General features: G+C 45.5%; 1 protein-coding gene across 2 annotated transcripts in view; it reads right to left on the bottom strand.

The window, feature by feature from the left end:
* Window positions 1–737: 737 nt before the first annotated feature.
* Window positions 738–14,945, bottom strand: part of HS6ST2 (heparan sulfate 6-O-sulfotransferase 2) — a 377,867-nt gene continuing 363,659 nt past the window's right edge. For both annotated transcript variants that reach the window (XM_068962896.1, XM_068962895.1), the window contains one exon: window positions 738–1,635. In XM_068962896.1, the coding sequence (XP_068818997.1) occupies window positions 738–1,635 (898 nt within the window). The remainder of the gene's footprint in view (window positions 1,636–14,945) is intronic.

A 14,945-nucleotide genomic window follows, 5' to 3' on the forward strand; every position in this document is an offset into this window, starting at 1 on the left:
GATCTTTACATTGGTACTCCATTTGGAAAAAGTGTTTGGTTTAATATGAGATACACCCTGTTTAAAACCTTTAAATAGCAGAAGGTAGAAAAAGTTTAAAATTTTAAACATCTCAAATAACAAGATGAGTCCCTTTCTACTCGAAAGCCAATATTTTTACATAAAACTACTCATGTTTGGGAGAGAAGTTTTCCATTTTCTACAATTTGGTAAACTCTACCATCAGTTCTTATTTTATTTAAATAGATTTTTGGTTATAATCAGAAGAAAATGAAGTTTCGTGTTTAGTTTATGTTATATTCATGCTTACCCCTGGAAAAAATGTTTGCTTCCAAGATTGGGTTTTGACAGTGTATCATGAATAATGTAAAGTCCATTTCTTAGGCATAAGTTAAATGGTCACATTTTGTGTTTCCATTTTGTCCCTATGACTAATTTAAGAACTTCTTAACATATCTAAACGGCAATTTCTGGTGAGTCTGGTTTGGCTTTTGGATTTTATAAATACTCCAACAAACCAAAAAACAAAAAAAGGCAATTTAATTACATATTGAAATTTGTTTTACCCACGCACAGTAGAACACTGAATTGAAAGGCAACTGTAAAGGCGACATCTTAACTTTTTTCAACTTCCAAACTTTAGGAAGCAGGATGTGTTTGGACGCTCTCATGTTTGAGGATTTGCCCTATTTTGACTGGCGCTTTGGGAGAAGTGTGTGAAAGCCTTTGGGAGCCACTTAGCGCCATTTCTCTACGCTGCCTATATAGTCATGGGTGCCATTGCTGGTGTTGCCATCGCTCTGCTCTTGGCCTGGATTCTGCTTCTGGCTTTCCTGGTTCTCCTTTGGACTTGGATTCTGACCCGAGCTCTGAGTCAGATTCTGAATCAGATTCTGAAACAGATTCTGAGTCCCACTCTGACTAGCATTCAGGTTTGGGTTCTGACTCGGATTCTGACTCGGATTCGGGTTCTGGCCCTGACTCTGGGTCTGGTAATGGGTCTGAAGGAACCTTCCCTTCAGAAATTTGCGTTGTTCCTGACGCTTCCGTCTAGCTTCCTGATGCTCCTTCTGCCTCATAAACTGATACCTTTGCAAAAAGAGATCTTTTGCATAGCTGTACAATTCCATATCCAGAAAATTCAGTCCCTCAATACGTTTTTGGAGTTCCTCATTGATTTCTACGCTAGAGGCCCTAGTGGTGTTATACTGGGTAAAGGGAGAAATAAAGTTCATGTTGAAGGTTTTCTCAAACAGATACTGGGTCTTCCGCTGAAACTCAGTGAGGCCGAAGAATGCCATGTGCTTCAGGTTCGATTTGGCACTTTCCAGGAGGACCTTGTTCCTCTGCTTTTCGGGCATGACTGACAGGTTGTAGCAGCCAACGAGTGTGAGGTCGGAGAGCATGCGCACCTGGCGGTTGTTGGCTAGGTTATAGGGACAGTCCATGAACTCTTTCAGGGGGCAGCCGGACCAGTCGTCTCCAGTGTAGCAGCTGGGCAGCTCTTCAGAGGTTGGGGGCCTGCCGTCGCAGACGTGGAGGGACGCTTTCCATGTTGCCCCTCTCTGGACATGCCTCCACTCACTCAGGTACCGGGACACTGGGTCACGGAGGATGGTGATGTAGTGGAAGTTCCTGTGGACAAAGCACAGAGGCCGGCGGTCAGGGGTGCGGCTGACATAGGTGGAGTCAGGGAAGGGGCAGGGCATCTGTGATGTTCACTGGTCGGGAAGGGAGGCCAAAGTAAAATGACAGCAATCTGGTGGCAGCTGTCTGTGGACTGTGCTATTGTTCCCTCTATGAGGCCCGCTAGCCTGTCCAGAGAGCTCCTTTTTAAAGCATATACATCGGGTGCAAAGGCCACTCCCCCTTCCTCCTTCCCCCTCTGTTTCTCTCTCTCCGGCTAGTGACAAAGTCCTCCCAATGACCTCATTTATTTCCTTCTCCCCACTCCCAAACTCCCATAACTGATCATGAAATGGAGACTCGATGGAAAGGAATGATTTTACTGAAGTGATAAGAGGTTACAAGTACTCAAGTTCTAATCTTTCTCACTAAATACACAAAAGCATTCTTCTAATAGCTAGTCTAATCAGGATATCTTATTAACAAAACCTTGTTGAAAGAGTGTCTGATATGATGCTTTTGATTCTGGCTGCTGTCATAACATCATGGCTCCTACGTGATGGCAGTGGAATGTGAAGATAGGCAGTGCAGCCCGAGCCTCCAGAAATAAACATTGTGGTTAGTTACTGACTGAAATAGACATGGTAGCTGCCAATGGCATATATATAAGTTACTACCTCGGTATCTGCCTTCACTCACATGCTAATATTCCCAGCAGAGGCAAGTTAACTCTATTAGTTCCAAAATGCCCTTTTTCATTACCCACTGAAAGGACACCGAGATGTCAGCATGTATGGAGGCTTTGCTGGGTTACTGTCTTCACTTTAAAGCTGCAAACTGATAAGAGTTCTTTGCTCACATAGCAGACTAGTAAACATTTAAACCGCACACCCACACACACCCATATAGAGCAGGTGCACTCACACTCACTCACTCACACACACACACACACACACACACACACATAGCAGAAGCATCCTGGCTTATGATGTGAGTAAGGGAAAAACAACTTTGCAGCTGTACTTTAATTAAGAAATGAGCTTCCACTCAGGTTCAGTGGATGAAGGATGAGGTCATGGATGGGCCTATTGTGGAAGGAAGATGACAATAAACACTGAATATTAACATTAATTTCTTAAAGGAAACCTGGGGAATGGCTTGTAGCTTTTCTGAAGTTTATTCTTTTCCACCTGAGGGATGCTGCCTCTGCACCCAGGAGTGAGGAGCACCCAACTGGCTAGGTCTGCTGGCTGATGTCCTCTGAGCAAACATTCCTCCCAAGTCTTGGCCTCTGAGCAATTCAGGCACCCTGAGATCTATCCTGTGTGCTTCTCTTCTATTCATGGTGTTCCCTCTGCCTGGCGTAACCCTCCTTCTTTAACTGGAAAATTCTAGGCATCCTGCAATTTCCAGTCCAAGTATGATCTCTCCTCCGAGAAACTTTATCCCACTCCTGCTGCCAGTCATCATCTCTTCTTCAGTGACACTTCCACAGTTAACCTTTGCTAAAATATTTTTGATACTGAATCACAATTTTTTGTTTGTATTTCTGTTTAGAGTAGGTTTTCTGCAACAAGAACTCTACATATTCCTCTTTAACTCTCATCTCGTCCTTATCAATGTTGTACCAGACAAAAAGCAGAATCCCAGTGACTCCTTTAATTACTTCTTTAATGAACTATCCCAGGGAAGAAGGAGAGAGTTGGGAACTGGGAAGGTCATGCCTCATCATCTTAAAAAACTCTGGACAATCTAAGTGACTGGAAAAAACCATAAAAAATTAAAAATATCACCTTCTATGATATCGTGGAGTAAACAAGCATGGGACAGAAGAGAAGCATCCTGGAGTGAGGCTGGAGGGGTGGCAAACCCACATTGACTGGCCTCACTCTGTCTGGCTGCGGCCAAATTCATTTCTGTAAAGACCCACTGCTAACAACTAGCAGCTTTTCTTCCCCAGTAGCCTTGACCAACAAAGGTGACTGCTGTTCCCATGGCCTCCACACTTCCATTCCTTGCTGTGGTATTCACTCATTCACTCCTTTGGTACAGATTTATTAAGCCTTCATGCTAGGCCTGAGGCCACAGCTTCATGGCAATTAGTCTGATTATTTGGAAAAAAAAGAAATTTATGAAGACCAGTGACACACTTGGATTAGTCTTTCAACCAGCTTTTCCAGGCATGCATTATAAATGGGTGTTTAAAAGCCCCATGATGGAGTCACCTTCATGCTCAGCTGACAGTCCTCCAGCCCACATTTGTTTTACTGATTTAAGCCAACAGTGACATCTTCTGGTAAATTCTAGAGTGCACCCCTTGTGCATGCCTGTGGCTCTGCTCCCTAAAAACTCTCCCTTGTCCTTCAGAGCAGATAGATCATAACCACCAGGGTTAGTGTCTAAACCAGTAAGCACCATCCCCACGTGGAGAGAGAGAGGAGGCAGACCAGGAATGCAAAGGCGGATATGGACAGAGCCTTTCATGTTATGGGTGTGTCCCTTCTCCAAACTGAAGGTCTCTCCTAGTGCCTGTATGAAAGGAGGGCCGTCCAAGGTGGGCAGTCTCAGGGTCTCTGCACTGTGGGATTATCACAGCAGCAGAGAAATTAAAGGCGTCTGCACGTGTGCATATCCATATGCTGGTAATGACAGCTGCCATTCACTCAGATGCCAATAGCTCTGGAGAGTCAGGGATTGCCAGCAGCCCTCTTCTTCCAAGGAGAATAGATCCAGGGTGCCAGACTGCCTCAATTAGAAACACTTGATGCTGCTCAGAAAATGATCCTTGGGCGAAAAGGAAGATCAGCCGAAGGTGGGTCTCCAGGAGTGTCCAGTGGCCTCCCAAATGGCATAGTGTGTTGGAGGTGGAGAGGCAGGTGCAGATAACACCTGGAAGGTTTCACAGGGCTAAGGATTGAGGATGCTCATTATTCTAAGTGAGGGGTTGTCAGGGAAATGTCAGAGAAGACCCCGCCACACCCAGAGCAACCGAGGGCGTGAAAGCCCAAGCCAATGGCACAGTGAGTGGAGAGCCAAAGGAGCACTGAAGCATAGGTGGCACTCTTCCTGTGCTTGTTTGCTCAAGCATCGGTGTGACTGGCACTGGAAAAGGGCCTGATTATTGGTGTTCAGTTGCTAAGTCATGTCCGACTCTTTGCGACCCCATGGACTGTGGCACGCTAGGCTTCCCTGTCCCTCACCATCTCCTGGAGCTTGCTCAAACTCATGTGCATTGAGTCGGTGATGCCATCCAACCATCTCGTCCTGTCTTCCCCTCCTACTCCTGCCTTCAATCTTTCCCAGCATCGGGGTCTTTTCTAATGAGTCAACTCTTTGCATCAACTCTTAAGCCTTCATGCTAGGCCTGAGGCCACAGCTTCATGGCAATTAGTCTGATTATTTGGGAAAAAAAAGAAATTTATGAAGACCAGTGACACACTTGGATTAGTCTTTGTGGCCAAAGTATTGGAGCTTCAGCATCCCTCCTTCCAGTGAATATTCAGGGTTGATTCAGGAAGAGGGCCTGGAGATGCCCACAGATACGTCAGAGGGCCCAGAGGGGAGCATCCCTATCTCATGCGCTATTAATGACTGGAGCGGGCACAAGGCACCATGAAAGCACCTTGCAGTGATTCTCAGCCAAGCCTAATAATAGAAGGGTTTCTGTAGCTTTATTTTCAAAAACAAGGAAGAATTAGATGAGGCAAGAAGAGTGAAATGGAGTAGGACACAGAAAGGTCAGAAGGAGCAAAGGCATAAAACTAGCCTGTTGTGTACAGAGGAAGAACACAAGAAACCTCTTACTGGGAGTTCCTGGCAAGTGGCAGGAATGGAGGGTGGAGAGGCAGCCATGGACAGGGTCGTGGAAGGCCTCAGATGCCACATTAAAGAATTGAGACTTCTGGGATTTCCTGGCAGTCCAGTGGTTAGGACTCAGCACTTTCACTGCCTAGGGCCTGGGTTCAATTCCTGGTCAGGGAACTAAGATCCCTCAAGTTGTTAGGTACAGCCAGAAAAAAAGAAGAAAAAAAAGAATTTAGATTTATGAAGGCAACAGAGAGGCCTTTAGAGGGTTTTAGGCAGGGGAGTGACACGATGGAGCCTGTGTTTCAGAAAGATCGCTGTGTATGGTGTGTGGTGGAACTGGGGAAGTGAGTTGATGTTACTGTAGAAAATGAGACAGAAGAAAAGGGCAGACTAGGGAGGCATTTGGAGGCGGGGTTGAAGTAACAAGACTTGGGGAGAGGGAGGAGGAGGGGTGAGGGGGCCTCCCAGGTCTGACTGAATGGACAGATAGAGCCTCAAAGAGTGATCTGGGCTTAAGATGTGGAGTTGTCAGCTGCAGACCTTGAGGACTGACTTAGAGAGCATTTGTTAATTTCACATGTGTGGCTTCAGGTATTGGAAGACAGCATTTCAGAAACCCGGTGGCTTCTCTTCTGTATGTTAAATATAGTTTTCAACTATTCTCTCCACTGCTTCAGGTCCCCTCACTATGCTTTTGTTTGCCTCTGAACATATTCCAGTTGATTGGAATGTGCCCTCTAGGCACAGTCTGACAAGGAACAAGTAGGGCAGTCTATCACCACCCTCATTCTCGACACCGTTTCTCTTAATGTGGCCTCATATCACATCAGCCCTTTTGGCAGATGTAGCACACCGCTGATACACCATCAACTACCTTCTTTCACTGTTTCACACGCAGGTCATTTGAAAACCCACTCTACTTTGTCCTGAACAGATGCAGTTTGTCTGTGGCCCCGTTTAATTTCTTCTTGGTAGAGGAAGTCTAAGGCTGTCAAAACGCATCTGGATTTTGATTATATCCCCTGATATCTTCACCATATCTTCTTCTTGTCTTCTGGCAATGCCTGCATCCAAGCACTGATCAAAACAGAACAAGATGCAGGCGAGAGCAGGTGTCTGGTAGTTGCTGGAAATCTCCCCTTCAGGTTGATAAACCCAAAGGGTGCTGCTGAATGCTGTGATTTAATTTTAAACAAGTGAGCCAATCTCGGCCACAGAAAAATCACACTCAGCCTATTTCAGTTAGTAGGGATTGGACAGAAATATCTTGTGATCAAACATGTCACTTCATTAGGATGACCAGGTGTCACATCTTTAGAGTCGTGACTCCCCCTCAGTTACCCATGTTGATTTAAAGACCCTTGTTTGGTGCCTCTATGCGACCATGGTGCCTTGACAGGCAGGACATAGTGAAGCATTTGCCGTCCTCTGCAATTCCAGGCCAACTTTTGCTTGTCATTGGTAAATAAATGTGGAAACAACAGCAACCAAAGAAAGAGTGTCCCAGGCAAGAAACCCGGGGGCCATCTTTGACTCCTCTCTCTCGCTTACCTTCAGTGTCTGAATTTTCCCCAAGTCCTGCTGATTCTAGTTCTTTTTTTTTTTAAAAAAAAAACACCACTTTTATTAGAGTGTAGTTGCTTTACAACATTGTGTTAGTTTCTGCTGTACAGTAAAGTGAATCAGCTATATGCATACACATATCCCCCCACTTTTTAAAAATTTCTTTCTCATTTAGCTCATTACAGAGCACTGAGTAGAGTTCCCTGTGCTATATAGTAGGTTCTTTTTAGTTGTCTGTTTTATACATGGTAGTATATGTCTGCCAATCCCAATCTCCCAGTTCATCCCACCTGCCCTTCCCCGCTTGGTACCCGTACGTTTGTTCTCTACATCTGTGTCTCTATTTCTGCTTTGCAAATAACTTCATCTGTGCCAGTTTCCTAGATTCCACATATATGGGTTAATATATGATATTTGTCTTTCTCTTTCTGAACTCAGTTCACTCTGTGTAACAGTCTCTAGTTCTTATTAGCTCCCAAATCCATCCTTTCTACCATTGCCTGGGGTCAGGCCCTCATCACTTTTCTACCTGATCACTGTATCAGCATCCTGGCCCACCTCCCTGGCCCTGGACTGACATCCAGTCCACACTCTCCTATGACACACATCTGACCTACCACTCCCTAGTTAAGACCTCTTAATGGCTCCCTATCAGTTGTGACATGAAGTGCAAGCTCTCTACATGTGACCCACAGCCTTGTGGCTGGCACCTGACAACCACCTTTCTTTCTCTTCAGTCTGATCTCTATGAAGCTCCCTCGACACGAGTCTTTCTCAACCATGAGTAATTCGAACCCTCCCCACTTCCATTCCCTGACCCTAGGACATCTGGAAATACCTGGAGACATTTTGGTTGCTACAACTGGGCAGTAGGTGCTACCGACATCTACTGAGTTGAGTCTAGGAATGCTTCTAAACATCCTACAGTGCAGGCTAGTGGCTAATTATCAGCAGTGCCAAGGCTGACAACCCCTGCTCTATATTCTATGCTCCAAGTATGCAAAAGTAATTTTAATGTTCTACATTGGTTCCAGGCAAAGATCCTACAGGTCCTTTCCCTTTGTATATGGAGTCCCTACTGTTTGGAATGGCTCCAATCTGTCTTTTGTAGATCACCTGGAAACCTCCAAGACTAAACTCAAAGACTGCCTCCTCCATGAACCTTTCTTTGACCTTCCGGGGCAGAGTTACCTACCCTGGTATTCCTCTGTTTCAACTGTGCTGGTATTCTCCCATTGTAACATTCAGCACGATGGGCTGTGATTGTCTAGTGATTTGTCTGCTTCCTCCGTTGGACTATGAGCTCTAGAAGAGTAGGGACCATGTAGCATTTATTAACATAAGCCCCCCTGGGGCCTGGAATAATGTTTGACATAAAGTAAGTGATTAGTAAAAGACTGTTAATTGGATGTCTGCAGCAGAAACAGCAGAGCTTATGGTGAGCTCACAGGAAATGCCTATCGCTGTCTTTGATACAGAAAAGCCACTAGATGTCAGTATTAAATAACAGAACTACCATTTTACACCTGTGCAGGAACATTTTAAGGGGCTCTAGCTATGAAGGGGATCTAGTTACATTTAGCACTTGTCCCTGACTTTCTGTGTAGTAGTCCAATTTTAAAGAAGGGTGGGAAGTTTAAAGACATTAAGCGTATGTAAATAGATACAGTGACAGACTTTATTTTGGGGGGATCCCAAATCACTGCAGATGGTGATTGCAGCCATGAAATTAAAAGACGCTTGCTCCTTGGAAGGAAAGTTATGATCAACCTAGACAGCATATTAAAAAGCAGAGACATTACTTTGTCAACAAAGGTCTGTCTAGTCAAGGCTATGTTTTTTCCAGTAGTCATGTATGGATGTGAGAGTTGGACTATAAAGAAAGCTGAGCACCGAAGAATTGATGTTTTTGAACTGTGGTGTTGGAGAAGACTCTTGAGAATCCCTTGGACTGCAAGGAGATCCCACCAGTCCATCCTAAAGGAGATCAGTCCTGAATATTCATTGGAAAGACTGGTGCTGAAGCTGAAACTCCAATACTTTGGCCACCTGATGTGAAGAACTGACTCATTGGAAAAGACCCTGATGCTGGGAAAGATTGAAGGTGGGAGGAGAAGGGGACGACAGAGGAAGAGATGGTTGGATGGCATCACCGACTCAATGGACATGAGTTTGAGTAGACTCCAAGAGGTAGTGATGGACAGGGAGGCCTGGCATGCTGCAGTCCATGGGGTCCCAAAGAGTCGGGCACGACTAAGCGACTGAACTGAAATGGATAAAATGAGAACCATACAGTTTTCATGTTCATTGAAACAGACTATGCTGAAATAAGTACCCGAGTTCTAAGTCACAGATTTTGAGACTTGGCAGAGCAAGAAGAAACTTTTGAGATGGCGAATCATCTAAATCAATGTCTTCACTTTAGAGGTAAAGAATTCAAGGCTTCGACAGCAAAGATTTGCCCACAAGTCACAAATGGCCGGTGGTTCTCGGGAATCAATCTAACTGCAAGGACTATTCCTGGGCTGAAGGCATATATTTTTAGTAGTTCCTGTCTTTGTGTCTGTTGATTACCTAGGATGGTATAATAAAACATGCCCAGAACAGACCAGTAATCCTTAAAAAGGGGAGGCTTTTGGCTGCAAAGAGAGGGCATTGCCTTATGCCAACTAGTTGCATAGCAAGGAGCTGAGGGCATTGGTGTCTGGCACTTAAACCTGTGGTTCAGATAGTAAAGAATCTGCCTGCAATGCAGGAGGCCCAGGTTTGATCCCTGGGCCAGGAAGATCCCCTGGAGGAGGACATGGCAACCCATTCTGGTATTCTTGCTTGGAGAATCCCATGGACAGAGGAGCCTGGTGGGGTACAGTCCAGGGGGTTGCAAAAAGTTGGAGATGACTGAGGACTAACACTTTCACACTTGCACAGTAACTTACGTGTCAACTTACAACAATACTGTGAGTCCAGTATTGTTATTCCCATTCTAATGATGAAGAAGCTGAGACTAACAGAGAATGTGATTTGACCCAGTGCCTTGCCACAAGTTAAGTTGCTGTTCTTGTTCAGTCACGTCCGACTCTTTGCGACCCCATGGACGGCAATACACCAGGCTTCCCTGTCCTTCACTATCTCCTGGAGTTTGGTCAAACTCATGTCCATTGAGTGAGTGATGACATCCAACCATCTCATCTTCTGTCACCTCCTTCTTCTCCTGCCCTCAATCTTTCCCAGCATCAGGGTTTTCTAATGAGTCAGCTCTTTGTATCAGGTGGCCAAAGTATTGAAGCTTCAGCTTCAGCATCAATTAAATAGGATTGCTCAGATATGAATCAGTTTCTCTTTGACTGTAGAACATGTATTCTCCCCATGCTACCACTGGGACACAAACCCAGGACTTTTATGAACAAGCTAAGGATGTGGTTCTCACATCATGGCCCAGAATCAGCAGCATCAGCATCATTTCATAAATTGTCAGAAATGCACATTCTTGGGTCAAACCACTGAAGCAGAAATGCAGGGGCTGGAGCCCGGCGATCTGTTTTAACAAGCTCTATGGGAAATTCCCTGTTAGCTTCCTGGGCTTCCCTGATAGCTCAATTGGTAAAGAATCCACCTGCAATGCAGGAGACCCTGGTTCGGTTCCCTGGGTTGGGAAGATCCACTGGAAAAGTGATAGGCTACCCACTCCAGTGTTCTTGGGCTTCCCTTGTGGCTCAGCTGGTAAAGAATCCGCCTGCAATGTGGGAGACCTGGGTTCGATCCCTGGGTCAGGAAGATCCCCTGGAGGAGGGAAAGGCTACCCACTCCAGTATTTTGTCCTGGAGAATTCCACTCAAAGAGTCGGACACTGTGTGGAAAATTCTGATGCACGTGTGTGCTTGAGAACCACTGTCCTAGGCATGTGGCTTCAGAAATCAAAAGTCCCTCAGAGATCCCGGGGGTCCCCAGAGTGTGGATAAGTGACCCCAAGAGACAAAAGCATGACAAAACAAGCCTAAGGAAGCCCACTGCTGTCAAGGGAAAGCCCAGAGAACTTGGCCTGAGCAAAGTTATGAAGATTATGCTGTAAACGTTTAACTTTCCTTTAAGGCTGCTGGTTCACGAAAGGCCACAATAAGTTTCTTACATCACTCAAAGGGGAAATAAATATAAAAGCCATTTTTTTAATGGAAGGAGACCACTAAAATTGTACAAGTTAAGGTCATAGGAGCGATCAATAAAAAGTTAATTTAAGAAAGGAAACAAATTCTTAGCCCACATCAATAGGACTGAACATTTTGTTATACCTGTAGCTTAGTTCTGTATTTTAAAGTTCAGCTTTTGCACATCTTGTTCTTGGAGTAATGATTAGTGGTACAGAAATAAGAACTGTGGTTGGTGGTCCTAAGTAGACTTCAGAGTGGGGCTCTACATGACACTGAGTCATTAACGCTGAAGGTCTGGTCTCCTTCCTTGGTTGATGATGTTGAAACCAACTGCACGGAACCTACCATTGCATGTAAATGACGAGGTCAAGGCAAGGAAGATGGCTTACAGATCAAACAACATTAATATGTGAGCGTAGATAAAACACAAGTATAGTTAATTGATTCAAAGGCAATCCCTTCCCATGGGATTGGATCCCCCAAGCCCTAGGATTGCCATTTTAACTGTTTTTCTTGAGTGACTCATATACCAGCGGTCCCCAAAGAGGTGTTCCTTAAACGCTATGAGCAGCCGTGGCAGCAGACTCACGTAAGAAGTGTGGGACTTGAAGCGGGGACGACTTTGAAGTGGCTGGATGCTCATTTAGATGTGCTGTCTTTGGTGCATTTGTCAAACCATTCTTGTGGCTTAGCAGTCATGTTTGGTCTAGTGAGAACTGTGAGCCTTTATAGTCACATAAAGTGGATTTCTTCCAATCACTTGATTGTCTTCACCACACTGGATGCTGAATGTCTCTCCTTTCCCCCCTTTAAGCTGATGCTGTGACGAACTGATGCTGGGCAACGCAAGAGAGGTGGAAAACAGGACCCATCCTTGGGAGCCCACTGATCTATAAGACAGCCAAGACTTTCACTGGCTCCTTGAATGGCTTGACTTAAGAGTAGTGGGCTACCATCTATGGGGTCGCACAGAGTCGGACACGACTGAAGCGACTTAGCAGCAGCAGTACACAAGCACTCCAGGAAAAGTATCTCCTGGACACAAAGCTAATTTAGGAAACGCTGAAGGTCTCGCACCCCTGCAAATAAGCCATCCAGTTCTCCTGGCAAGGGGTTTTCTGTTGTTTTTCACACCTCACCCGAAGGAAGGAGCAGTTCTGTGTGTGAAAAGTAATACCTTAATCAATGTCTTAATTAACTGACGCCCCCCCCCCACCCCTGATTAACTAAAAGTTAGCCTGTGTGTACTGTGGGGAAACATTCAACAAAGCACAAATAGATTTTCCTTAAAAAGAAAGATGTTTTCCAATGCCATTCTTCTTTCCTGTCTTTTACAAGGCAGGAAAATGATGGTTTCTTATTTGGTGAAAGGGAAGAAAAGAAGATTTTCTAAAGTCTGTAAATTTGAACCCAACGTGAAACTCTTCACAGGACTTCACACAGAACTCATCACCACAGTCCTGGTGATATTTACTTCTTTTTAAAGGAAATCTAGTTCCTCTCCTTCCCAAAGCCCAGTAGGCTCCAAAGTACATAAATCTAAGGACTTCTGTAAACAGTGAGAAAGCTGAGATTTTTAACAAGATGTGAAATTCCAAGCTTTATGACCCGTAGTTACCAGCCTTCACCCAGAGTCCACTCAACTGCTTGGCAGTGTGAAAAGTTTTGCTGTTTATCCTGCCCCCTGAAATTTTGTGTGTTCTAAAATTACTCCGTGAGTCTCGGATCATCAGTACTCAGTGTGGTTCTGAGGTGGAAAGAACTTTTAGAGAAAGCCCCTTCCAGTGTGGAGATGAGGGGCCTCTTGAAGGACACAATCCATCCATGTCCCATAGAGACTAGTTCTGCCACTGATTAATCAACTCATGCTTCCTGCCTTCCCTTCCAGAGACTCCCCCCTCTCCACATGGTACTTCTCAGCTTTTGGAGTATTTCCATGTGGCATCTTCTGGCAAATTGTCATCCCCCAAGAGGTGGCATCTGGGGCAGCCAGAGAGAGGAGTTGGTTTTCTTCTTTTCTCCGAAGAGAGCGGGCAGAGGTGAAAAGGGGTAAACTTCACCCCCCAGGAGACAGAGGAAGCTGGAGGAAATGTCTAAGTGCTGCCACTGGGACCACCATGGTTAAGGTCTTGCTCTCCGGATAAGCATCCTTGGTATCTCTTGTCGTGGGTCTCAATGAAGAAAACATGACTGTTATATATAAAGTTCTTGGAACTGAGCTTGGAACCCAGCAGTTAACAAATGTTAGTTCCTATTATTGTTACTGTTGTTGCTCTACAGACATGGGTATTCAGCTAAAAGATGTTATTCAACCTTCCTAAAAATCACAAAGCTAGCTAGTGACTGTCTGTCGGGTCTGTGTGATTCCTGAGCTCAAATGCTTGCCCAGTGCCCTGGCTGATGGTGCCCTATTTGGTCTTTGGCCAAGCATGTCTGAGCCTGCGGCTGTGTGCTCTCACTGAGTCATACACCCCTACTTAGGCCTGGGCACTGAACACAGCCTGAGGAGCTACAGGCCAAGGGCACAAGGGCCCTGGCCCGAGTAGGAAGTCTCAGGAGGAGGGAGTTGGATATGCCAGGATGTGAAAGGAAGGACTGCTTCTGAGGTTTTTGTGGGCCCCTGATAGAGCCTTAGGGAGGGGAGTTGAGCATAGGAGAAGTGGGGGCCAAGGGTGGGGTGGAGCGGACTACCATTCTCGCCCCCACCTCCCATTACACAGATGAGGAAACCAGAGAGGTGGCTCCCTTGCCTTCTCCAGATTGTGGGAAATCTGGAGGCCCATGAGATCCTTTCTTCAGGGACTCCCCCAAAGACAGGGAACCCAGTAACAGGCCTTCTGCGGATGGCGGGCAGTCAATAAATAGCATTTAAGGTTCTTCTGAGCAGGCTGCAGGCAACTGCACCGGTTCAGCTGGGCCGCTGGCCATGTGCTGTCTAGGAGGCAGGCACCTTGGGTGCGCGTGGGGGAAATCGTTAGAGGAAAACTACTCGAGATAAATGTCTGCTCTCAGCATTGTGGTATTTTCCAGAACAGCACAAGGGAAAAGCTTTTCCCCCCCATGAAGGCTGCCCCTTCTGGAGTCCTGGGTTGATTTTAATGAGCTCTAATATTGTTGTTAGGTGCTGAGAGAGACAAAGTGCAAACCCTGGTTTTTGTGGGGGAAACAGACCTCCTTTACCATTTAAACTGTGAAGAATGGGAGCCATTCAGAATTTCCAGGGCTGGCTGAGTCGTGCCTCCATTCCCCCGGGGAGCATTTTTTTTTTTTTTCCTGCAGGTATTCAGGTTGCAAAAGTCACAATTACTGGATAACACGGCTGGGCTGTATGTGTGTGGAAATGAGCACTGGATATAGCACCAGGCACAGCCTGGTTTCCCCACAATGATAACATGGAAAATGGAAAAATAACTCGCTAACCCCCGACTCTGTTCATGTCCAAGGCAAGCCATTCAATAGCACGGTAATCTAAGTCTATGCTCCAACCAGTAATGCTGAAGAAGCTAAAGTTGAATGGTTCTATGAAGACCTACAAGACCTTTTAGAACTAATACCCAAAAAAGATGTCCTTTTCATTATAGGGGACTGGAATGCAAAAGTAGGAAGTCAAGAAACATCTGGAGTAACAGGCAAATTTGGCCTTGGAGTACGGAATAAAGCAGGGCAAAGGCTAGTAGAATTCTGCCAAGAGAACACACTGGTCATAGCAAACACACTTTTCCAACAACACAAGAGAAGACTCTACACATGGACATCAGCAGATGGCCAACATTGAAATCAGATTGATTATATTCTTTGCAGCCA

The sequence above is a fragment of the Capricornis sumatraensis genome, chromosome X, assembly GCF_032405125.1.
Source record: "Capricornis sumatraensis isolate serow.1 chromosome X, serow.2, whole genome shotgun sequence".
NCBI classification, from domain to species: Eukaryota; Metazoa; Chordata; class Mammalia; order Artiodactyla; family Bovidae; genus Capricornis; species Capricornis sumatraensis.